Raw genomic sequence first — 26,206 nt, 5'->3', positions numbered from 1 at the left:
ACGAGTATACTCGTCAAAAACAGCTAACTGGTTAAGGTACACGCGGAAAACGATGGAAAACAATGGGAAACAGCGAAACAAAGAGATTCCTGAAGACGAATGGCTCTAAAGACTGACGCAGTAAACGGACGGATGGACGGACGGACGTTGAATTTCATTATTATGGGACTTGCATCATCGGTTTACATGCGATTTACTCGCGAGCAGGTCCCCGCAACCGGATGACGTACAGCGATTCGACGATTGTTTACAAGTTCTGCTCGATACTCTCGCCGATAGGAATCCTCGTTGATACGACGAACATCGATAGTCCTATTTGCCGATTTAAGACCAACCTCGAATCGCCAGCCATACTTTACTACGTTGTCCGACTGTCACATAAAATTGTGGTCGTAAGCGAATTCTCAGAGATTGATCGAATGTTCCCTATTTAATTTGAGGGAAGATCGATAAACGATCGATTTTTCCATGAGAAGGTACAGTTTCGATTTTATAATCGTGTAACCAAAATGACAAACGGTGTGAATGTCACGCGGGAATATCTTCTGCCTGCTAGACTTAGAGAGAAACTAAATGATAAATAAAGTATCGGATTTAATTTAATCCTGCATTGAAATTTCCGTGTGCAATTTCAACCTCGTTTCGACACAACAGATTAGCGAAGCTCGATAATTAGTTGGCAGATTACAGGAAAATATTTTATTGTTGCTAGCCAGAAATGGATCGACAGACACACGTGACCATTCCGCTCAATCACGTTTGTATCTAGGTAACAATAGGTCTGGCGAACGAACGTGCGCCGTGAATTTTAACGCGAAACAGTGTTCTGATTTCGTCGATGAAGACGATTCGTGAAATAGGATCGTTTTACGAGGTCGACGAACCAAGATCCTTATCCTCGAAATAGTCGAACAAGACCGTTGCACTATGAGAGCTGCCCAACGTGGCCGATTACCATAGCGAATGTTATTAAACGTTCACTTGGTCCATGATAACTCGACGTTATACTTCTCAATCAAAGGAAAAACCATCGAAGAGTTTATGGATCACAAAACCATCCGAAGCAAGCGAAAAGAAAAAGATTCGTTTCCCTCAAGGAAGAAACTCATGTTGATGCGAGTCCGTGAGAAACGGCCAGGCTCGGCCAACAAAAAAGAGCAAAAAGAAAAAAAAGAAAGAAAAAGAAAGAAAGAAAAAAATGGCGAGTTTAAGAGCAACCGACGAAATGTAAATTTTTGTAAAGCATCGCGAATCCAGCTGCATCCGTGCGGAACGGTCGTTCTTTCTATCAGAAGTGGACGTGCCGCTTTGCGTCGCCTGGTCACGCTCGAAAATACGATATGCGTGACTTGGAAAACGGTGCGTTTGGAGGTTGATTCATGAAATGGTAAAACATCGTGAAGTATTGACCGCCTAATAGCGGTACACCGACGGGACGATCGATCGATCGACCAATTTGCTGCCAAAACGTAAATTAGCCTCGTTGATAGTCCCTCTGCTACGACGATTCATAGGCGCGCCGATCGTTCAGGCTGCGTAGAATCCAACGGAAAGATCATCCAGTAAAGAAACAATAGCTTGGACCGGCAAACCGGGGCGAGTATCGTGTCTCGCAGGAGAGGAAAAACAGGAACGAAGAGGCGCGGGATGAATAATGTACCCCGAACGGAGGAGAAATACTGTTAAAAGGGGTCTCGAACGAGGCTGGAGGGCTTCTGCAGAAGACTAGCGGAGTCGATCGTAATTCCGTTGCTCTTCGCGGCGGTTCGATGCCGAACGGAGAACGGGTAAAAAGAGAAAGAGAGAAGGGAGCCACGGTGGAGGAAGGGACAGTGACACGTGAAGGCGGATCTGTCTGAATTCGCTTGAAATTCAGAGCACGAGCGTCGCGGCCACCGCCATTGGACTCTTACGGACTTTTGATCATCCCCGAGAATTATCGTCGCCTCTGACCAAGTCATACCCCTACCCGCCACTATTCCACCGAGTATGACTGACATAATATTAATATTAAAAGGTTACGTCAAAACAGACGTCATTAACCGTACCGGGTGACGCCGGATCCGTTGCAATCAGCTTCCGTAACCTTCGATCGACCAAAATAGCCGGACGATCGCTCGAAAATAATCTGTCCTCGTGCGTGGTTAACGCGTGACTGAGATGTATCCGAGATACGACGTATATTAATTTGATGCACGAAAAAGTAATGGGTGAACGTGGTCTGCTCGTTTATCTTCTCTGCTACAGGCGCGGCGCAATAATATCGATCTCGAATTTTCGTCGAACGTCCGAAAGGATTAACGAGTCCAGGATGAAATGTCTCGAGGGCGTCGTTCGTGGAAGAAGGGGGTCGCGGAATAAAAAAAAAAAAAAAAAGAAAAAGGCGAAGACGATCGAGGGAAGGGAATGGAAATTCTGGAAACGCGAATTCCCGTGAAGGTACGGCCACGGCTAAAGAATCAGCGGAAAGCATCGTCCTGGCTCGTTCCTTGGATCGCGCGTATTTATAGAACGATTGAAAATGTATGAACCTCGCGTTATTCCGTCGTTAGATCCTTTTATCGGGTTCTGATCTGCTTGAGTCACGAGAACCGAGTCCTGGAAAAAGTAGTCATCGTGAAAGAAACACCGCCAAGTCTCCTATATCGTCCATCGATCAGTGATCTCATTGATAATCTCATGCTACTTTCTTCAAAGAGGGATCTTCGTAAATTTACGTCCTATCTTTCAACCTTTGGATTCATATTCAAAATCATATCGCATCCTTTCGGATATGCTCGGATGCTCTCTTCTACCGATATTCCCATCGTTCGTGAGAGATGCATTCTCTGTCTTTTCACTTTGCAGCCAAAGAGTCGCAAAGCTCACCAACGTATCTCTTATCGACAGCAGTAACAGTTGTGTAACTTGATCAGACGAATTCAACCAGAGATCTGCAGAGATCGCAATTAATGCGTTCGATTCAAGTTCGAAACCGATCTCGGATGACGATCACGTATCGTTGAACGATGCGCACGTTTGCGTTACGACGATCCTGTTGGGTACGAGGCAACCACCTGACGATCGATGGTGGGGGCTGCAGAGGGTCCCGTATCCCCGTTCTCGTGCATGGATCCGACCGATCCATCCCATGGCCCGCGTCGTCGTTTGCCCATCCCATCCCCCGCGTGATCATAGCTCTTGGTATAAAAGCAATTGCGGATTCGAGAATAGCCAGCATCGTGCAAAAAGTTCGCGAACCAGCTAGACCCCCGTCCACCAGACAGGTGCACAGTGCTTGTCAGCTTGTAGTGTTCCAACGAAATCCTGATCATCGTTGCTGGAGATCTCGCGTCTGTTCTAAGTTCGTGTCGATACGATTTGGTTCCCGAGGATGGCGCAGTGGATCAGCTTCGTCCTCCTCGTCGTGGCGACGACGATCGCGGTAACGGAGTCCAGGGCTATTCCTGCTGAACCTGGTAAGTAAAACACCCATAGTCTTTTCTTCAAGATCTAAATTAGCCTTACACCGTGTCATACACTATCTTCTGCAAAAGTTCTCCGAACGATACGTTGAGACTGTGAATTGAAACAGTCCTCCTATATTTCCTACCAGAGTGATACGCGACGTCCATCAATTCCCGGACGAAATACAGAATTCGTTCTTTAATTACAGTAGCAAAAAGGTTCATCCGTTTCTTTTTCCAAAGCTTAATCTCCCCATTCTCACTATCTGATTTCAAACGTCCTCTACAGTCCTTCTGGGATTCACGATGACTATGAATCTTCGGACGAAACATCAAATTCGCCCTTTCATTCCTCTTTTTCGTTACGATAGAACGAAGTTTCTTCCACTGTGTTTTCCAAAGCAAAATTCTCTCCATTTTCACCGTCCAAGCTTTATCCGTTCTTTTCCTAAAGTTTCAGTGATGTTAGATCCTTACGGGAACCCCATAGTTTTCCTGCGAGAGAAGAGGACAGCCGTGCATCCATATCCCCACAGAGCGATGATGTTCACCGGATACTACAGACCCGTGCGACGTTCGAGTCACGGTGGCCAGGCGACTGGTGTGTTCGCCCAAGGAAACGCCGTGAGTGGCGAGGCATTTTTCGCTGGCATGCAGCCGCCGCATTTGAAGAACGGCCCGGAACCGATCGAGGAATCGGAAGTGTCGAGCGCTGAGGCTCAAGCAGCGCCTGAGGCTGCTGATTCTCATAGCGACGACGAACAAACTCAAGTACAACAGGAAGAAGAGTATCAGCCTGAGGAGCATCGTCCACAGGAAGGAAATGTTGCGCAGGATGAGGTAAATCATCCTCAAGGGGACCAACATCAACAGGAGGACGAACAGCAACATCACAAACAGCATGCTGCTCTGCCTGCCCAGGTACTATGACCGTTTCATAGATCCGGAATTTGCTATAATTGGAACGATTAAACCAACTTCGCACGGATATCGCGATACTCGTTTCACGTATCCTGGCAAGGATATTTTTCTTACGTACGAAGGCGACAGACGGAACATTAATACAAATGGCGACATTCGCGTGGTACGCAGCTGGCAATATACATATCGCGATACGCGTATTACGATACGCGTATCTCTATGTGAAACCGGCCTTAAAGTTAATATGCGGATGGTGAGAAGTTAGGGTATTTCACTTCAGTAACTACTTGTGTTAAATATTAAACATGGAATCGTTAAATATACACGGGAAGTAAATTCTTAATAAAATCTATTTTTTTTCTCTCTTGATAAGTTCGCCATCCTACTAAGTTCTTTTAAACGAGGTATCCTGTTTCGATAAAACAAAATCTTTCGTTCAATTGCGAAAATACTTCCGATAACGAGTGCGTTTCCGTGTGGTTCTATTTTCTACGCATAGAAAAAGAAGGACTAAACCGATTTCCACTGTTACATACTTATTAATTACGAGTAGAGTAAGTAAGATACGGTAAATTATCGCTTTTGGTTATACCAACATTGACCTTCAGAAAAATGAATTCGATGATCTGAAAGTAACAGTATTCCCTAATGAAAGAAAGAACGAGGATTTTTATATTCTTTGACAGAGAGGATATCCAACAGAGCTGTCTAAGGAAGAGTAAGAAATGAGAAAATTCTGAATTTAGATAAACATTCCTTGCTGCAGGAGCAACCGGAATCGATTCCCGCGTTCACCACCGAGGCGGCTCCGGTAACTCCAGCCGCAGAGCCGGTCTACACGAGCACAGAAGTGGTCCCGAATCGTCCGAAGGCTCAGCATGGAAAAAAGAACAAGAAGACCCCTGTCGTCGTTGTGGACGATGACGAGGAAGAAGACGAAGATGACGACGATGAACTGTCCGTTCCTTTCGTTCCCTTCAAGGGCAATCGTCGCCGACAAAACTACCCGAACCTGAACAACTTCTTCCCCATGGTGTTCAGCTTCCCTGGTGGGTCTTCTCGAGCTGGATCCTCCGAAGGATCTCCCCCTGGCGCCGTGACCGCCATTGCTAACAGTTACTCTACTGGAAAAGGTGGTGTCGCGAGTTCGGTAGCAACTGCTTACGGTGGATCCCCTAATGGGTAAGTTTTTAAATAATATTTTATCAATAAAGAAACATAAGACGTCAATAATTAAAAGAATTTGATATCTCTAAGAAAAAAAGGATAATCTCAATTATCGTTTACTATTTGTCGATTATTTCATAATTGCTTAATCTTATTAATTGCGTGTCGCGTAAAATGTTATTATTCGTGCTATATATCGTGATATATCGGGTTTCACTTCATTCACTTCGTTTCATCGAACGATTTCTGCAGGAAAAAGCGGCGTCCTGCGCCATCCGAGGAGTAAATCCCCGACTAATCGATCGGGCGCTATAGATCGATGATCGAGCCGTTCGCTTCTCGATACCGTTAAGATCAATATTCCATTGGACATTAATATGCAGACAGGACAGAGTTTCGACTGCGCTCCACTTTTCTATTCTCCAGCATGGCCCTGAAGAAGCAATCGAGGACCGTGTTTCTTCGAGTGGGCATTCTCTTCAGACTTAACCGCCGAACGAATCGAATTATTTCTGCCAATGTCACTGTTACTCCTAATGCGAGAATTTCATCGAATGGTACATCGACGAACAAGCTATGCCAACCCTTCACCGATGATCTACAAAATTATATCTTTTCCTTCTAAAATTAGTATCGTACTTTAGATTGTATCTTTAAATTAGAAACGGATAGTATGTAAGAAAATAACGTAGAACGTAGCGTCGATCTCATAGTGATCGAACGGACTAGTGCAATATTACGTCGTGTCATTCGGAGAGACAAGGGTTTGCATGATCGTTCGACTACCTTGAAGCCGTAATCGAAGAGAACATCGATCGAAGGTAATCACACTTGTAGTATAGTTCGTAAAGTGTATAAGAAATTACTAGTTAACGATAGCTTGCGAATTTAGCGTGAAGAAATTCATTATTCCAGTACCGTACATTGTTACTCATTGAACTGCTTCGACCTGAGAAAATTGTCTTTCGTAAACGATGCATGAGATGCCATCGAAATAAAGCTATTTTCAAAACAAACACGAGTCTGAAATTTTCAATGAAACCACAAGTCGTCCCCAACTTTCAATCTCTGGTTCCTCGTTGATGAAATATATATTTCATACGATCGAATAATAGTTGCGGTAAGCTCATTAAACATTGACATGTCCATCGATAGAAACACTATAACAACCATTACATGTGCATGAATCACGAATACACCCTTTAATCGCTTCTAGGAACTACTTTAATGACTCTTTAGCTCGTCGTTATATAGATTTACTTTTCTCAGCAGACGTTAATCCGTATCTGCATTGCAAGTTTACGAGCAATTTTCAATTTTCAAGCATGCAATTAACGACTTGCGCAAGTCGCTTTCAAGAAATCGTTGAATATCGAAGAAGTTCCGTATCGTAATGCAAACTTGAGCCAAATGGAACATAACTCGATCCATTTACAATTTTTCTACGAACCCGACGAGCTAAGAGCATTAGAGAGCGGAGCGAGCTAAGCCAAATAGACCTTGGAAGCAAAACACTCGAGTATTTAAATAGTGGGCGAACTATTCCGTTTTACCATTGGCGCAATTCCGTTAGATTTTACGCGGCTGGAAAAGGACAGGGAAGAATGACGATACAGACAATACAAACGCGGGGAAACACGGCACGATGATCGCGGTCGAATTGGTTCGCTAAATAGACGAGTTAGATGGTCACACGGAAATCGTCATACTCTACTCGAAACCTTGAGATTATACACGTGTGCTATGTGTGTATACGTGTAATAGGCAATTAGTCACTATAGGATTCCTACACAAAAACATTCGTCTGATTCATCGAACGGTGGAGCTGGACCTGATCGTGAAACCTTTTTGCTTTGCGATTTCAAAATTCCCTGTTGTTCTTCGTTAAAACGTGAACGACGTGAGAAACCATTCTGTCGCCTACGTCGACGAATAAACTTGAAATTTAAGGCTTGTCCGTGACTGTCCATATATAATTGTGAAGAAATCCTTCCGCGTTACGATGATTCTGCCCGATTTCTCGATTGTATATGTAAAATAAAGTCGTTATTTTCTGCTTCAATTGCTTTTTTTCCTAAAAATTCCAGACGAACAAACCGAAAACTGGGAATATAAAAATAACAGATTAAACGATTGTTTAAATAAAAAAGTTCCATTTGCTCTTAGTGGTTGACATTTAAGGCATGCTACGAATACTATGACGTACATGTTCTCTAGTCTTTCGTGTTAAATATTTTCAATAGTCGATAGACAGCAATCGAAACAACAGTCAATACTAATAGCCCTTTTTCATCACGATATCGTGCAACGAAAAATTATACGATAAATCTTTGCCGATTCATCGTGATAGCAAGCACGTTCCAAATTTCTTACAAATTGAAGAGCAACGAACATCACCAGTGCCGACCTTCCAAAGCAATTTAGCGTATGAAAGTCCACTGACCAAACGGGTTTGTGCAATTTCCATGAACATTCACATTGTAATTGACATATGATTGTCATCTTGTATTTCATCTTTCATCTATCTTTTATTTTTCCACCGGCGTTTCAATCACGCATAGGTCAATGTTCTGTAAAATTTATATCGCGCGTATGTTGGATCTTTGAATATTCTTCCGATATAATGGTCTTAGGAAAACTTGAACGAGTCGATGGTCAATTTTACGGGCAATGGAAAATTATTTTACTCGATAAGATAGAGGAACGACGACGGCGATGACACGAAGAAACGTCCCTCACGGGGAATTCCAGGTAGTTGCAGGCCTTAATTAACACACAACACGCGTGAAATTTTTCTACGCGTAATGAAATTACGATCATTAAGATAATTTCCAGAGGAAATTTTCCAACACGTACGAAAAATATTATTAAACTCAAAGTTTCGGACAACGTCTCATCTAAAACAAAAAGAAGATTCCATCCAGAAAATTATACATAATGCATGCGTTGACGTTTCAAATCAAGAATTCGATTGCAATTAAAATGCCGACTTATACAGTTAACATAACAGGCTCCGGGTAACGAATTGAACACAGTAAATTTAAATAAAACAAGATACCAACGATATTCCACGTTCTCTCCGAAGATATATCGAAAATGAAGGTATTAGTGTGTCCGAAAAGTGTCTTTCTTTCGCAAACCTGCTTTTTACAACAGTGCACCTTCATACAAACGTGAAACCAAGTCTGTGAAATGTCGCGGTGTTTATCTTAATAGAACAAAATGGATCGTACGTAATTCGACAAAATAATATAAAAGAAAAAATGTTGTACGTCTTATTATTATTATTTTCTCATAAAACGAAAGAAACTTTTCGGACAACCTAACAGATAGCGAAAATACAACGAAACAAGACGTATTCGTTTAAATAAAGATCCAGTCCAAATCTATTGTTTTTTCTCTGCTACGAATGAAAATAGAAAATAGAAAACGAACAATACATATTGGGTTTGGTCAAGCAGAGTCAAGCCGAAATCCTCTATTTTCTTCTCGATACGGATAGAGAAATAACATTCTCCTGAAATTGAGTCTAAATCCTTTGCTTCCTTTTAGATACGGAACAAAAAACAGCAAACGACAGCAAGGACCACGCGCGTGTCCTAGCGGAAACGATCCAAGGATCGGACAAGCGTCGAAAGAGAAGCAAACAAAAACAAAAAAAAAGCATCTGACCGTAAAAAACGATTCCGCTAAGTCCACTATATAATAGAGTTCGAATTACTAGCAAAAGGTAGGGATGCAAATATGGTCTGATCATAGTTCGTGGTCGTTTGTCTGGTTAAGTTCCGATAGTCATCCTCTTGGTAACACGTTATATCGTGTCCAAAGTGTTCACACAATGGAGGCCTGTCCGTGCTAATGAGATTCGCTCGTTCGTCGTAAAGAGTACCTGTTTGGTACCTCTACGTAAACTCGGGGCATCCCAAGACGTTCAGAACGCCAGCGGTTACTATATAAAGACCGCCCTGTGGATTTTCTCATCGTCACTTCGCTCTCGAATCTCGAAGAAGCTGCTAGACGAGTATCAAGTCGTTAATTCGTACTGAACAAATCCGGAAACATGAAGACTACACTAATCGTTTTGGTCGTCGTGTTGGCTACCACTTTCGCTTATCCTGCATACCCTGGCTACTCTGACTATCCTGGCTACCCTGACGTTGGAGAGCAAGGTGTAGTACTTGAGAATCTACGTTAACTTAACAGAGAAGCTTCGTTCGTAATTCGTTCGAAATCTCACAGTTTGTTGTAAAGTTAATGATTGGAATGTTGCGATTAGAGGAGTAATGTTTATGGGAGCTAGAATTGGCATCAAAGTTAAAGCAGATCGATCGTTAGGAATGTCCGAATGAGAAATCAAAGCTGAAAATCGAACGAGATCGAAGAGTACTTTCGATAGTTTCAGATCTCTCGTATAAGGGACACGTTGTTCGAGTCAAGCTGCACAATGATTACATTTTCTTCGCGGTTGTTTAATAGTCGTACGATAGCTTCTGTTTTGCATCTCGGCAGACGTTTAGTCTTGAACGTAAAATGATTAACATGCTTCGCGTCACATCGGCGGGATTGAAATATACTTGCCGCTGTGACTCATCGTTTAGTGAATGCCTGACAGATCTTCGAACGGAAAAAATTATTACTTTTCGATCTTAGTTTTTTCGAAGGTTGTCGCGATCTTCGGCTTCCTGAAAGTTTCGCCAAATTATCGCCTGTCGACCTCTCCTCTTCTTTTTCTTTTTTCTTTTTTTTTTATTTCCTGATTCCTGAATCCTCTAATTTAATCATCCTTGAACAAGCTACAGACTTTCGAAACTTAAATTACATTTCTTTATTCTTGTGAAATATCTAGTTCCAGATGTTCCAGACGTCCCACTATCGAGAAATGTTAGAGAGGCAAATCCAGATCCCAGCCATTTCGGTTACGGTGGACTCGGCGGATTCGGTGGATTCGGTGGACACGGTAGATTCGGTGGATACGGTGGATACGGTGGATACGGTGGACACGGTGGATACGGTGGACACGGTGGATACGGTGGATACGGAGGCTATCCCTATGGAGGGGGCAGTTCTTCGTCTGCTCACGCCGGATCCATCAGCTCCCCATTCGGAAGCGCATCTTTCGCGAGCGCAAAGGCCGGGTATTAAAATTTATTTATCGAATTGTTTATCAAATATTACGACGATTTATATTAGAATTGTATACATTGTCTTTTCTCATTGCAGAAGCTACGGATATGGGCGATGAGGAATTCGACCGCTCAAAAATAAATACTGGATAACGACCTAGCCTATGATGCTCAATTTTGTACGATATCTGAACGTTTGACTTAGCATTTTGTAAAATAAACTTTTGTACATTAGACTGGATTAGGTTGTTCTTTTTTTAGAAATATAAACCCATATTCAATTTACAGCTACTTTATGTGTCAGAGATTTTTTCAAAATAATATCATCTTTCATCATCTAAGCTGATGGATATAAAGGGTCTCGTAAAGATTGTAAAATGATTCTACGAGAAAGAGTAAGGAGAAAATGCGGAATAAAATGTTTTCCTGTGACGCTTCGTTTCCGAGAAAATCGAGTTTGCGAATTTGACAAATATTATTTAAACTCGGACAATTCCAGGCTGAGCAAGAGTAAATAAACAAGTTGAACTACGTGTGAAAATAAGACAAAAGCGTAGAAAAACATTTTTTCACAAGATGCTTTGTTTTCTAGGAAAATGTCGTATTGAAACCAGTTTTTAATCAAACATATTCAAACTTTACTTGCTTAAGAACGAGACCTCAAATTTTATCTTCCACTTTTTACTTATCTTCGCATGTATAATAGCCTTCTGCCGATTGTTTACTTACCAATCTAGTGGCTACTTAATCAAGTTTAAATATACTTGATGAATTTTTAAACTCGATTTTCTCAGAGACGAAGAGTCATATGAGGATATTTTGTTCCATATTTTCGACTTATTCTTCCACGTAGAATCATCCTGTGTCCAATTGTACCATCACTTAAGGACCAGTCTGTAAAATAAAATTATCTAAATTTATCTATAAGGAAAGATGACATCAGAGTTAAGATTATTTTACTATATTTGAATTGAAACTCACTGAATGTCAGAGAATATTCTAACGGTGCGAACATTTAACATTCGTAACAACTCAGAATGATTCGTCGTGAAATAGCTGCGTCTGATTTTATCGGGATGTTAGGAAGGGATGTTTGGAAAACACGGCATAGCAGAGTGCGTTTAACCACGCATTTCGCCACTATAAAATCGATCGCTCAACCGGCCAGCAGCAATTATCGACGTAGCTCGATTGATGATCGACTTTTCTCCAAGGATCCGAATAGAAAGTTAGAAAAAAAATGAAGCTGCTAACAGTTTTGTTACTGTTATTCTTCTTGAAAGTGAGTAGAAGTCGTACCTTTCTCGTTAGTATCAATTCAACGTTGATAAATCTGTTTCCAGGTACAGTACGGATCCTTCGCTAAATTAGGATCGACAGGTAAGAGAAAATTATCTTCATGGCAAAACGAAGATTAAAGTTGTTGTTTATCCACGTCTTCGAGAAGTTGCTAATATCGTTCGTTTCTTTTTCATTTCGTTGCAAAGAAAATCAAACGCAAGAAGGTCAACAGCGAAGCGTCCGAGTTCAGCGGGTCTCTGACCGCGAGTTCCCCGGAAATGACTACCCTCGGACGGAAAGCACCATAGAAGAAATCGTGAATCTGCGTGCGGCTCTATTAGGAAGCGGCGATTATTTCGAGAAACTTCGGAGAGACTTTCCTAATTTAGACAATCTAATGCAACAGGAAGCGAGTATCAGCCATAAACCACACAATCGTATTTTAACGTACAAAGTGCTTCTAATTTTTTCCGAAGAAATTACAGGGGCACGATATACGAGTGAAAATAAGAAACATATGTATTAATAATAATGACACATTGATAATAATGCAGCGATTAATCTAATATTTCAGGCTCGATTAATGGAGGAATTCATAATGGTCGTGAGGGACTTGGTCGAGGACGGCATCGTCACACTGAAAAATCTTGACCTGGCGATCAGCGAAATGATGGATACCAGCGCGATACCAACGTCCATAAAACCGATGTCGAAGACCGATAATGGTTTGGCGAATATTCTAAATTCGCTGGAACAGCTAGACTTTTACCAGCGTGACGGTCAGGGAAGGGAGAACCGGGAGAACTCGAGTAATTTTTAGAAAGAAAGTGTACGATAGTCGTAAGAAATAATCCTACGTTACAATTTCCTAATTTCTATACTTCTCTTCGAGGAATTCCAAACCGCATCGAATCGGTGAACAAGTTGGAATTAAAAAAGGCGAAGACAGTCGGACAATTGGACAACGTAATGGTGAAATTACATAAACACTTGACTTTTGTTCAAAGTGTGTTTGACAAAATTTGCAGGTAAAGAAAGATGAATGTAGTGGTAACTTTTTCAAACTGGTATTTCACACCACATCAAAAATTATTAGCGACGCAATGGGAGAATGATTTGCGAATGATTGTATTAGACTAATTTATGGAGTAATTTGTTGTTTTCGATAAATGATAGCAGATTGCGTATCTTGCCTTTGAAATTATCTTTCAAGTGACATCTTAATTTGTATTTTCCGTCAAGTGTATTGTATTTCGGGCAATTTAAAATCAAAAAATTCATTGTTACTGGTAATTGTCCATGGAATTTTAAATATAAAACGGTTTTACAGGAAACATCACTCTACGCTGTTGACTCGGTCGAGCTCAAGCGATCCTGGAAAGTTCGCGTCGATGAATCAGCCTAAGAAAGTGTCGATACTTTAGAGTTTAGACGATTACAAAGCAAAGTTTATGAAACTAATACGAGTGGCGAATTAATATCTTCTTTTGTACAATTTCTCCTCAATAAATAATTGTACGCTTTCTGAATAAAAATTTTTTCCATAAAAATATCGTAAAGTATTTAGCTTCTTATCGACAAACGTGTTTTAATATCGTTGACGAATGACTGAAACGTTACGTGAGACCGCTTTCGTCCAGAAAGTTTGATCGATTTCTGTAACTGGTAGCAACAAGAAAGAAACTGTCGCGAGCCGAACGTTTTCTTCTCATCGTAGGGTAAGTTTATTGCTATTGCAATTGTCATAGAGTTGCAAAAACAATGCTGTCTGAATTAAATTACACACGAGAGAACGCTTAGCTTTATCTTCAACCCTGAATCCTCAAAGCTTCGAGCGAAAAATGTAACGGAAATAAATATGTCGCGACTACGTTTCAAACGCAAAGTAAATCCTTGAATCGTATTAATGCTTTCCAGTAAAAGAACAAATAATTAAATTGTATTGATACATTGTTATTTCAAAGCGAAAAGAGATTTTGAAGATATCTACGAAGGATAAGCAGCTTAAAACAATATTTAAAGAGTTATTCCTTTTATATTTTTTTCTTCTTCTTTCTTTTTTACCAATGCAATGGCTGAAACTACTTGCATGACTCATGAATCGCGTGTATGCAAACTTGGAGAAGCTAAACCGAGAATTGGAAGTCGATGGTGTTTCGAGCCGTGACGCGATTTAATCTGGTGTGAAATTGCACCTCTGATATCTGAATTCAAATTAGTTAATTCGATTCATTCCGATGTAACCATTGAATTACACTGCTAGCTAGATAAACCGCGAACAATGCGCTTTCCTTAAGTGATAAATCGTTGGAAACTAAAGCAACGAATTCACCAACATCTACAGCAGCGAAACTACAGTTGTACAATAGATAGAGAAAGACAGAGAAAGAAAGAGAGAGAGAGAGAGAGAGAGAGTTGCAGTTGTTCAGACGCAGAGTATCGATATTTAAAACGATGTAAATTTCAAATTTAGATCGTTAAAGAATTTTAGATCTAATTTCAGTTAGCTAGCGAAAGTTAATTGAAGCAATATCCGGAATGTTATTACGTATTCTTTGTGAAATTGGTTCTCGCTTGTAGTGCCAGGCACGACATAACAAAGCACGCTAGAAATACCTCGGAATAGAAATCATATTTTTATTTGCCCAACGATCTCATAAGTCCTACGATACCTTCGTATTTTTTAACGAGGTTTTGATACGAGCCAATCTGATCTTGCACGAAATACTTGAAAAGTACTTTGCCTATGCAAATGAATGTATACGTACATACATACGTGTATAACTAGGTTTCTACCTCTGGAAAGCCTTTGCTTTCCGTAAAGCGAAACGTTATCAAATCATTTTTGCAAATTTTCATGCAAATGGAATCATGAATACGCGTAATACGTCTAATACGATGATCAAACGACGAGAGAATTGCAAAGGAATCGTGGCGAAGGAAATATCAATTTTCCAAATTGTTCGACACACACGTTTGACAAGCAGATTTTGTCCTTAAACTCGTTCAATTGCAGAGACGTGTGTTACAATCGAATTGCGTGAAGACACGCAACTACGTTTTATCGAAGGACTCGAAGGAAGAAACAGGGGGAAGATTCGGTTTCTAATCGAAAACGATGAATCATTGCGTGTTATTGATCAATCGATCCGTAACCATAGCTTCAATTGTCTTGGCGCGATCAATTTGCATTCTGCTATAATTATATCTGCTATAATTAGAACCAAGGAAATACGTTTCCTAACGACGTCTCCTAAACGATTAATTAATCAACTATCAAATTTATCGAATTTCGAACGTTGAAATGTGAAACTACCTCGGAACCTAACCCGAAGGAACAAAATTTTCTTTACCGAAAAATCCGATCGGTGGATCGAAACAAGGCAAACTCACCAGCAAAAATTTCACATTTCAACTCATAAACGCTACTGAACGATATTAATTTGATTGATAAATGACTTACCAGTGGAAATCTTTTGAGAAAGCTTCGCCAAGGATGAATCTCTCGATGATGTCCGATAAGATTCCAAAACTTCGTTAAAAATGTCCGAAACCCTGACCAATCGATGTACTGGCTGTTGCTCGCGAATTTCAGACGGATGTCCAGGGAACGCAGCCTCACGTCGAGCGCGAAAGCTCGAATGGATCACGGGAGCGGCGTCGGCGTCGGCGTCAGCGTCAGCGTCGGCGCCGATAATCGAGGCGCCGTCAACCTTTGTGCAGGCGCAACGTTGATGAAAAGTGTCTCGATCTTCTTGATGAGCGGCCGTAAAGCCTCCGTCAACAGCAACAGGCAAACTTCCGGCAGCCCGAAGCACGAGCCTCGAAGAAAACATCGCAGAAGGATGCCAGTCGCGGGAATTACGAGAAGCTCGGCGTACACGGCCAAATTGATCGAATCGTTAAAGAGGAAAACCAGATTCTGCTGGCAAGTAAAAATACGCCTAACCGTCGATTGTTTTATCGTTAACACCGGAAAGAGCAATTAAAAAAAAAACGAAAACTCCGGTGCTTTTAGCGTTAAGAAAGTTATTTTCGAAAGGAATCGAGATCTAATCGACGAATTTGCATTAAATTATTCTACGATTTTTCTTGTAAATCTCGAACAAGTTGTCACGCATGGAAATGTAATAAAAAAAAATAAATAAATAAAAATATTATAGGTTCTAAAAATTGTTTAGGTATGACAGGTATATTAATTTTATAATAACTATCTATTTATTTGTAATAACGTAATTCCTATTGCAGGTCGGAATTGGACAATTTGTGCAAGCTGTACAAAAAATTGACTACTTCTGGACAGCAACAGGTTGGACAATCTGGTATTATCGGGAGGAGGACTCAGTCAAATCAAACTATAGAGGTAGTGACACTCGTAGTGTTTTAAATTATAGGAATTTTAACTCGCGTGCATGAATAGTGGCATGAATGAACATGCGATGCCCACGACTCGCATTGTGTGATATTTCGAGACCCAAATTCTTGAGAAACATTCGAATATAACTAATGAGTTGTTATTTAAGAAAAGATAAAAAGAAATGTTTCTGCATCGCTTACTTTGCTCTTTCCGTTTGTTGTTAAGAGACGCGGGAATATTTTTCAGGGTATCGACAGGGTGATTTTCCGCGAGTTGCTGCACAACACGTTCAAGGTAATCACCGAAGACGTGTTGGTGGAACGTATGTTCTGTTGCTGGGATCGAGAAAACGAAGGAATCATCAGGCTAGAACCATGGATCATGGGACTGGATCTGTATCTTCGTGGTAGTCTACGGGAAAAAATTGAATTTTGTTTCAAAGTCTATGATTTGAACAACGATGGCTTCATTACGAAAGATGAGATATTCCAATTATTCAAGTATCGATATTTTTGTGTAACAATTATTCATTAACGATACTCACTCGCGTATTAACCACAAACGTTTATCCAATGCTCTAGGAATTGTTTAATCAAACAGCCAGGAGAAGAGGATCCAGATGAGGCGGTGAAAGATTTATCTGAACTAGCGTTAAAGAAGCTGGACGTGGATCGAGACGGGAAAATCTCTTTTCAGGATTACAAGGTAGCTGTGACGGAGGAACCTTTGCTGTTGGAAGCTTTTGGGCAATGTCTGTCCACGGATGAGAACTGTGCCGCTATTCTAGCTTCGCTACGATCATAAGATAATGCGTTGATCAGAAAGAACGTTTTGATTTTGGATACACGTTACTGGTAGCTTTACTGGAAAAATAATAGAACCACGTTAATTGTAGCGAAGAGTAAAATACACCGAAAGAATTCGTAATCATGGCACCTGCCGTTTATTAAAAACAAATTCGATAGTAATCGTAATTATAAACAATAATAATATTAATAATAATATAATATAATAATATAATATAATAATATAATATAATAATAATATAATATAATATAATATAATAATAATAGCATAATTACAAAATACGATCGATCTGGTTTTCTTATAGCGTGTTTGCTGAATCAGTCTTAACCCTCGGATTACCAAGCATCGAAATCACTCTTCGATCTTTTCCCATTTTTCGTATCTTGATTTTCTTTTCTTTTTTTTCTCTTTTGTGATTCTCACTGATCTCACCGTTTGGAAAATATCGACTGAACGCGCTCGATCATCGATCGATAATCCGAAGGCTAATTTAAACTATGAAACGTTCTAGAGGTATGTTACAGTGATGTAAGGGGTTTCTTCTTTATTTTTTAATCGAAAAAATTGACTTCTCTGCACGCGCAACAAAATATCGGCTCTCGTCGTCGCGGTACTTCCGGTTTCAGGGACCCGTGCCGCGACCTCAAGGTTCCATCTTTCTTTATTTTCACGGATATACTCGTGTATCTTTGTGTATATATACTTTTTTCTTCATTTATTTTATATATATACTCTGTTATATATATATTCTGTAATAATTAATATACACGCACGCGCTCGCGCGTTCACAGGTTGCATCGTGAATCGATTGCGGCTTCTTTGTACGATATAATCACTGGAACAGGGGTTGAACGATTCAATTGTACCGAAGGCAATCGGATTTTTAACGAATAATTATATAATTATACTTTATAGAAAGAGAAAGAGAGAGAGAGAGAGAAAGAGGAAGAAGGATGAGGAAGGGTAATTTTTATTCGCAAGCTCGAAAACAGAAAGTAGAGAAATTCCTTGAATTTAGCTTTACAGGCATTTGTACATTGATCCTTTGTGCTCTAGAGTTTGTATATTTCCATCATAGAATTTCTATTCCACGAGGGAATGCAAAGTTTATATAAATTTATTCGAAAAATCCGATTTCTGCCTAAAATGTAATATATTTTGAACATATGAATCTTACGTATTATAGTCGTGAATCCCGATTTCCGATGTACCCTGTGAACACCGGTGTTCATAAACGCGCTCCACGGAAACGAGCGGGACTTTTATGCGCGAATAAAAAATAAACGATCCACGTTCGTTTCGTTAGAGTGCTGAGATCTGCTGAGGGTGAGTCGAACGACATTCGTCCACTGTGACGTGAAACTAGCAGTCAGATAAAATACTATTTCGTCTTTTACGTACATATATATAACATATATATTCATACATACACATATGAATATGTATATATATATATATATATAGTCAACATATTTATGTATTATACGTATATTAATTCATCAAAGTGGGAATGACGATTATTTTTCTACTTGTTCTTTCTTCATCGTCACTATGGTTCTGCATTATAATCCTTGTTTAAACGTTTCCTATCGTGTAACTCTTTTTTTTTTTTCAACACTGATGTTTCGCAAATATGCTCATTTTTATACGTTTTTTCCCATTTTTTTTCCTTTTTATTTTGACTGTTTTTCTACATTCTTCTTCACTACTGGTAGCGTTTACTATTATTTATTAAAGCGTTTAAAAACTTCGAGATTCTACGACGAAGAGAAAGTGTGTGTGTGTGTGTGTGTGTGTGTGCGCGTGTGTGTATGTGTATGTGTATGTTGCAGCACTCTTGAAACGGTATGTATGTTAGCCCTTTGAAAGTTATATGTCTCGTGGTGGCATCCAGCCGTCAAAATAGTATCTTACCCACTTCTAGAAACTAGACAACGAAGGTTCGAGGAGGATAGACGCGTTTTATTCCGGTTTCTTTCTTTCCTTTCCATTTTTTTTTTTCTTTCTTTTTAGGCACTTAAACGTCGGGAGTAGTGTGGGAACCTTAAGGTGGAGGTCCATCGAACGCCTGCTATTTGCTATTTACAGTCTTGATTGAGACGCGTGTTACATCTTCCAGGAGGAATTGTGTTGCCGACGAACGGCACGTCGCGTATCGTACGTATGAAAAATTTTGTCATTCGTTGAAGATCGAATGAAGAAAAACTTGTAAATTTTTACAGTGAAATGGTACGTATTCGTGTGAATCGTTATAATTTGTAAATATAAGAAATTATGCAACGAGGAATTTTTTTTTAAATCTGTCATAGTCAGCTTTGGGGTTCAATGGTACAATTAAACTTCTATTTGTATGCTTCCGTGACATATTGTTAGGGAATTCTTTTGCGGACGATACCGGGAGTGCCATTCGTCTCGATGGAAAAGTAACTGCCTGTACGATATCTAGCTAAAAAAATAAGCACGGAAAAAAACAAAAAAATAAAACAGACGTACCAATAACTCAACGACATTTACAAATAATGTAAAATTTGTTCTGCGTATGCCCGACGATTGAGGCCGGACACATGTAGAATTATTCGTGTCACATTTGCACGCAGACACATCACATTTACACAGACACACACGTACGCACGCACGCACCTACGCATACGATATCGTGCACTATATCAAAATACACTTACGTCACCTACAGAGTAATCGATTCTTTATATATATATATATTATATACATATAATAATATATGATATATATATATATTATATATATATTATGTATAAAAATCAAAGCGCATATTACAACGGTGATCCGCGACCGCGCGATAATTATCAATTAATAGCAATTATTTTATAAACAAGAATCAGTATCCGACGATAATAAACCATAATAATAGTAAGAATAATATTAATAAAACAAAAAATTTATAGTAATCATTAGTACAATATATGTATACATAAAAATGGCATTATACTTTTTTTTTTTATTCTTCTTCTTCTTCGTTTATCATATTCCCTGCTCTTCGTTATCTTTATTCATCGATTTAGTCGATCCTTACGCTTGATACACACGCATATATGTTAGGTAAATAGTTAGATCGTTGGACGCAACTTTAGCATTTTGCAATGTGCGCTCTTAATTGTTCGTAAAATATTGGTAAAACGCATAAGAACAATACATTCGTCATAAACGACCGAGGAGATCTCAATTTCTCTCTTCGTCTGCTCTCAAATTTTGCTAAAAACATAGAAATCAGCCTTCATAGTGAGATTCGAAAATTCGTCACAACGACAATACTTTGGAAAAGTAATTTAATTAAAACGATAGACTCACGATTTTCATTCAGAGCATGTAATTTTAAAATTTCGCTTAATAGCTCGTTTATTAAACGATTCAAATCACGGCATATATTTTATTATATAAAATTATTATATAAAATTGAAGTATTTTAGATAAAATAAAAAACAAATTTCCTTGCAGACTGATAAAGTTGCTCCAACCGAAGGATTCGTTAAACATCCAGTATATATTCCGTCGAGACGTGCGAGTACACGCGAGCACGTCGCAAATTAAAGACTAGCAATTATGGTTCTCTTACAGAACTACGCCGTAATTAGATAAAATCGTGATGTCCGCTTACGCAGCTGATTATCCTACAAGTATATTAATGATAAATTCTTTTCTTTACTAAAATATAATTATTATAGTATTCTGTGTTCCGCCAGTGATCGTTTCTTTTTTCCTGTCTATTTTTTTAAATAATATCTAATCGACGAAACTGTGGGAATTCGCACGACGATGACGCTACATCAAAAGATGTGGCTAGTGAATATTAAATGCTAAGAGAATGTAAGTGATTGATATATATATATATATAAAAAAAAGAACGAACCTTATCATTTAGATTGTCGATACTGTATACAGTTGAGAATATGCATAAAAAAAGTACTCCTTTGAATTACGCGAAAGCTACGTATCAAATGCAAAGACAAAATTGTTGTTCTTTTCCTTAGAGGAACAAAATGTAGACCGTGGACTGTTTCCGTGGGCCGAAATATTTCGAGCGTGAGTTTCGTAAATGGGACAGTTCGTCGTATGGTAAAATATAATGCTAGTAAGTCGTCCGACAGTAAAATCTGGCAGTAATTTAATTGGCTGATGAGCTTTCGCGCGAAACAAGTCTTTTTCATTGACTGGCAGTATCAGTAAGAGGGCAGTGTATCAATGTTAACGCGTCGTCATTGCATTGATTCTCACAGTGACGTAACTAGCAACGTATTATAACGATGGACAAGTGATTCGAAACACGGGGCACGCGACTAAATTAAATCTTACTACGTTTAAAATCTTCGTCAAAGTTAAAGATTTTCGGATAAAATTTACATTCGCACGAATCCAATATCCAAGTACTCGCTTCGTGGGTAAAATTCGTAATGGATTCGTAAAGAATCGTTTGCCCATCTTGCAGATGTACCGACTGGCGCAACACACGGAATAAAGACTGAGACTCTGTCGCTCCACGCCATGATTATTTTGGCAATTATTGTACTTTCCTATATGTACAGCTCTATCGTACATGTAATATACAGTGATGTATATCGAGCACTGAAAGGCAAACGCACAAGTACACACCATTCATCGAGTTCTAGCTCTTCATCTTATTTTGCCCTTCGAGAAGAAAATTAAACTAAAATAACTAAATAACACTTCACCCTAATCTGTTCGTGGTCAAAAAATTTCGTTCATTCATACTATTTTGTTATCGAGCCGAAGAACGCGTATTAAAACAGAATGCAAGAACCTAGAGAGCGCCTCGTCGAGATAGAGCTCTGGTTCACGACTTTCTTGGAAAATAGAGACACGTGTCGTCGTTATGCTTTCCTTTCCAGATTCATCCGCAAGAAAAATACCTCTGTGACGGACACATGGAACGACGGACTGTCTCTTGGAAACCTCTAACCGTTCCGCCGATGGAAAAAAGATTGTAAAAGCGGTTAAAAATAAGTCGAACCGTAGAGAAGAGCGCGTAGAATTTGTACACACGGCTTCGAATCGTTCAAAATAGTTCTGTTCGTCGTTCTTCGATAACGGAGTCCGTGTTGCACCGTTTAAAATCTTGTTCAATTAATACACCATCCGACAATGAGTCGACTCTGCATCGATAGAGGAGAAGCTTATAGAAATTTCTTTGATAGTCGCGACGATGGAGCTGTCGGTTTTAACACCTTGTTTGGCAATGTTGCTCCAGGCAACGTGCATGAATTTTGCGCATAAAACTGCATGCAAACACTCTAACATCTACTTAACGTCTACGTGTAATCGTGTTTCGTGGGATAAATCTTGGAACTCCTAAAATGCTTTCGTAATTCTAAGAGAATCGAAAATTCTTCTGCCAATACAAGGGTTAAAAACGCGTTCTTCATCCCCTGGACTAACTTCCAAGTGAAACAATTATTTTGTGATTAGCGTTTTGCTTTCGTCTTGTTTTTCTCTTAAAATTATTAACTCTTTCTTGACGTTATCGTTCACGCGATAAACTTTGCACCATAGTAAACATTAGCATTCCTAACATTCGCTGGCGAAAATATTGTCATCTCTATTCTTGCATTTGCTTGTATCCGATGTTAGTATTTCGATTAGCCTTAGAACCAAACGATCAATCAGTACATACCATAGATCATTGTGTTACCGATCTTGAATAGGATTGCATCGACGCGATACATGGTGATCAATTCATCACATGACGCACTTAACGTGAAGAAAGAAGAGAGCGAAGTAACACCTTCGAACCGTTTTCCTCTTTCTCTTCGTTCCTCCACTTTGAGTGAACGAACGTAAAATAGAGAGGACGTTGCGGTGAATAGAACCGAATGGTAATATTCGAAACCCGAGAAATGAATCGCTTCAAAGGGTGGAATTGGCTCTAAGTTATTACGTGCTGTTCTATATACGATTCGTGATCGATTAAAATATAGATTATGTGTCGCTTCGAATACAAAAATACAATTCTCGATGGAGATCAACGGGCGCACGGAAGGCCGTATCCGCCCCTGTGCAATCCTTTCTCAATTGCATCGTCAACGATTTACTGGTACAACTGTACACGCACGCACATGCACACACGATACGTACAATGTATAGGTATATGTAACACGTTCAACCCTCCCGGTGAGTGGGTGGTTTGTTCTATGCAGAATACGAGCAATTATTTTCAACACCGAAAGGGTCAAGGTATACGTTCTGCTGTAGTCCAGAAGAAATCCCAGGGTGCTTCTGTCTCCAGGAAAAAATCAAGTTAATTTTACAGTACACTCTTTCTATGTAACTGCTGTTTTTTTTATAAGAGGTACGATAATACAAAAAGAAAAAAAAATTGTTCAGTAGTCGTCCTCTCTACATCTTAAAATATTTCTTCTGGACTGAAAGCAGATCGTTTGCTACTCTGAAGATTCGTTCAGAGTTGTTGTAACGTTATATGTGTATATATATAATATACCTATATCTTTTTTATTTGGAGTTTCGAAGAAACAATTGGCTGTCGTTGCCATAATTCGCCTACAATTAGTGGTTTTGCAAAGAAATTTTCTATCCAAGTATGAAAAATAGTACTTGATACATAGAGGATATGGATGTTCCAAACATAGAGTACAAAATCCAAGGAAAAACCAGAGATAGATTTAATTGGATAAATTATGAATGTATCGCTCTTTCGCGTTTTTTCTTCAGAAATAGTTCTCCGATTGCGTAGGACAACGAAACAACATAAAACAGTCCAAAATTGAAATTCTTCAAAAATATAATTCCTCGCTCTCGTCATCTTTAACGAGATTAATCGAAATTATCTGACTTTTCCTTTGAATAATGGAACTGGTTCTTTTTCCCTTTCGTATCATCCAACTCTGACGGAATTTAGCTGTCAGCCAAACGTTCCTTGAAGCAAACGTAAAATGATGTAATATATTAGCAATGCCCCTGAATCGAATAATTCGCAAACTTCATAGCGGTTAATGCGTACCTTAAACGCGTATTTTTAATTTTACCCTTTCTTGCTTTTACCCTCCGTAAAACAATTCTTGTTTTTCTTTCTTGTTTCGCTGCCTTATATCAGCAGCTATCTAATACACTGATCGTCCATCTAACCCTTTGATTATGAAACTCCATCAGCAATTACTGCAATAGTAATTTACCAATTTAAAAAATATGTTTTAGTTGGATTCGATTAGAAATTAATTCGAATTTATTGTTGGAACATTGGAACCGAGATATTACGGTCGATCTTTCGAAGTCTACAGAGAGACTACTACGGGAAATATTACACATACAAAAGGTTGATATACGATCAGGTTGACCATTCAAAAGGACTCAGAAACAATGAACGCTCAAAGCACTAGAAGCACAGGCGGCAGATGCGCATACATTGACGAGTGTCTCACGAGTGTGTAAAATGTATCATATTAAAATACAGCTCTCGATTATCCGCCTTTTTCCCCCCTTAACTTCATTTTTCTTCCATATTTCTTTTCTCTTGCATTCTATTTTATTTTTGTTTTTTCTTTTCTTTTTTCTTTCGTTTGTGTCGTCGCTCTTCTCCCTGTGTGTCGTATCTGCTAATGCTTTAATATTAATAATTAACGTTACTTTTTGTTCTCTTTATCGCCCAGATTTTCATCGTCAAATCATCTAAAAAATATGTCCTATGTATTCTTCTTATTTTCCCCATTCGCTCCCAGATTCTCTCCCCTTTTTTTCCATTCTTAACGTATCCTTATGATCTTTCAAAAACAACGAGATATACCGCGTATTTCGTTCCAGACAAATATTACCGACACACATACACACATCGTAAATCGCTTGTACGTACAGTTTGCCTACGCCTAGTTGTATCTGCAGAGTGAAACACGGACGGTAGTGCCTAAGAGAAGCTCGCCCAAGATCCGAGAACCTCGCGTGCCGTATCGATTCCGTTATCCGTATTGGTCATCGTTACGCATTTTCCTTCATCCCACTGTCCCTTCTCCAAACACGAAAATTCTCGTATACTACCAGACGTTTCTACTCCATATCTCCCTTTCTCTCTCACTCCTCCGGATGTATCTCGTACCGCTTTGTCTCTAAATTCAAATCGTTGCTCTTTGATACCAACCAGGAAGATCTTTTCTTCATGGCGCGTCTTCGCGTCTCCAAGAACCACATTCTCAAGAAAAATCAAGTCGTTGATCATCGATCCCCATTTTCTTGTCCCCTTTTCTTCTTACACGTTTCTTTCTTCGTCCCTCGATGCACTTGTTCGAAACCTCGGCACAGCCTTTTCGGAAACTACGGGCATTTCCGTGGCCGAGCACCGCCTCCTTCGACAGTTCATTCGTCGTCCTATCTCATCTTGATTCTGGACTCCCTTCGAGTTTCGAAAGGCGATCGACGCGAACACCACTGTCGTCGTTCCCTCTTGAATCCTTGCTCCTGCACGTCGTTAAAGAGGCAACCGGGTTCTAGCCGTAGGTTTCCAAAAACGAAACCCATCGAAAAAAAAGAAAAAAAAAAAAAGAAAAACGGCCGGCGAATGTGACACGCGAAGATCGCCCCGGTCTTAAACCTCCGGCGTGCTACTGGCACCGAGTTCTCGTCAGCTAGGAACGGCTCGTCACGCTTTGTCCCGGTTTACGACGCTAGATTCAGGCCTGTGCTTGATGAGATACCATCGAAGTCGGCCGGGACTCTTTCACAAATAGTCGTTGTCCACCGCTTGCGCGTCCTGCGACTTCAGGGTGGCCATTTCTTCGACAGTGCCCTCCTCCACGTCCTGCTCCTCCACGAAGCTAATGCTCCCTGCCTTGTACCACACCACTATGTCCACCACGAACGCAAGAATCAGGATTCCGCCTGTGGTACCTGGGAAGGGTTCGCGCAGAGATTTATTAATTAAAGAATAGATCGCCTATTATGAAACGTATCGCGAAGAGGTCAAATTTCTAAGTTCAGAGGCGGTTCAACTCTTTGGGTTAAGTGAAGTTAAGAGAAATTTAACCTCGATATATAATAGCAACAGCGAGCAGTAGCCAGGAAGGTCGAGGTGAAGATATTTCCGACTCCTCCTCGCCGCAGATTTCTGC

At 39.8% G+C, this 26,206-nt stretch overlaps 5 protein-coding genes across 9 annotated transcripts in view; 4 read left to right on the top strand and 1 right to left on the bottom strand.

Moving 5' to 3' along the window:
• Positions 1 to 3,164: 3,164 nt before the first annotated feature.
• LOC122570792 (RNA polymerase II degradation factor 1) lies at positions 3,165 to 6,544 on the top strand. The gene is made up of 4 exons (XM_043733640.1): positions 3,165 to 3,458; positions 3,901 to 4,367; positions 5,134 to 5,549; positions 5,787 to 6,544. The coding sequence occupies exons 1-4, from the start codon at positions 3,374 to 3,376 to the stop codon at positions 5,818 to 5,820; spliced, it is 1,002 nt and encodes a 333-aa protein (XP_043589575.1). The 5' UTR covers positions 3,165 to 3,373; the 3' UTR covers positions 5,821 to 6,544.
• Positions 6,545 to 9,509: 2,965 nt separating this feature from the next.
• Positions 9,510 to 10,898, top strand: LOC122570801 (glycine-rich RNA-binding protein 3, mitochondrial-like). Its single transcript, XM_043733651.1, has 3 exons — positions 9,510 to 9,703; positions 10,381 to 10,669; positions 10,755 to 10,898. The coding sequence occupies exons 1-3, from the start codon at positions 9,595 to 9,597 to the stop codon at positions 10,774 to 10,776; spliced, it is 420 nt and encodes a 139-aa protein (XP_043589586.1). The 5' UTR covers positions 9,510 to 9,594; the 3' UTR covers positions 10,777 to 10,898.
• A 934-nt stretch (positions 10,899 to 11,832) lies between these two features.
• LOC122570795 lies at positions 11,833 to 13,430 on the top strand. The gene is made up of 6 exons (XM_043733643.1): positions 11,833 to 11,939; positions 12,001 to 12,037; positions 12,145 to 12,347; positions 12,513 to 12,747; positions 12,831 to 12,966; positions 13,269 to 13,430. Exons 1-6 carry the CDS (start codon positions 11,898 to 11,900, stop codon positions 13,360 to 13,362), a joined length of 747 nt encoding a protein of 248 aa, XP_043589578.1. The 5' UTR covers positions 11,833 to 11,897; the 3' UTR covers positions 13,363 to 13,430.
• A 192-nt stretch (positions 13,431 to 13,622) lies between these two features.
• On the top strand, positions 13,623 to 20,967 carry LOC122570793 (EF-hand calcium-binding domain-containing protein 1-like). 2 transcript variants are annotated; one of them, XM_043733642.1, is made up of 5 exons: positions 13,623 to 13,656; positions 15,534 to 15,866; positions 16,187 to 16,301; positions 16,542 to 16,795; positions 16,877 to 20,967. In XM_043733642.1, exons 2-5 carry the CDS (start codon positions 15,538 to 15,540, stop codon positions 17,097 to 17,099), a joined length of 921 nt encoding a protein of 306 aa, XP_043589577.1. In that variant the 5' UTR covers positions 13,623 to 13,656; positions 15,534 to 15,537; the 3' UTR covers positions 17,100 to 20,967. The 2 variants fall into 2 exon arrangements, with proteins under 2 accessions (XP_043589577.1, XP_043589576.1); XM_043733641.1 differs by lacking the exon at positions 13,623 to 13,656 and having other exon boundaries at positions 15,505 to 15,866.
• Positions 20,968 to 21,624: 657 nt separating this feature from the next.
• LOC122570788 (solute carrier organic anion transporter family member 74D) overlaps positions 21,625 to 26,206 on the bottom strand; it is an 83,258-nt gene continuing 78,676 nt past the window's right edge. For all 4 annotated transcript variants that reach the window (XM_043733630.1, XM_043733631.1, XM_043733629.1 and 1 more), the window contains one exon: positions 21,625 to 25,985. In XM_043733630.1, the coding sequence (XP_043589565.1) occupies positions 25,816 to 25,985 (170 nt within the window). In that variant the 3' untranslated portion in view covers positions 21,625 to 25,815. The remainder of the gene's footprint in view (positions 25,986 to 26,206) is intronic.

The sequence above is a fragment of the Bombus pyrosoma genome, linkage group LG9 (assembly GCF_014825855.1).
Source record: "Bombus pyrosoma isolate SC7728 linkage group LG9, ASM1482585v1, whole genome shotgun sequence".
NCBI lineage: Eukaryota > Metazoa > Arthropoda > Insecta > Hymenoptera > Apidae > Bombus > Bombus pyrosoma.
Note: the sequence above shows the minus strand (reverse complement) of the source record. Positions and strands in the feature narration are given on the sequence as shown.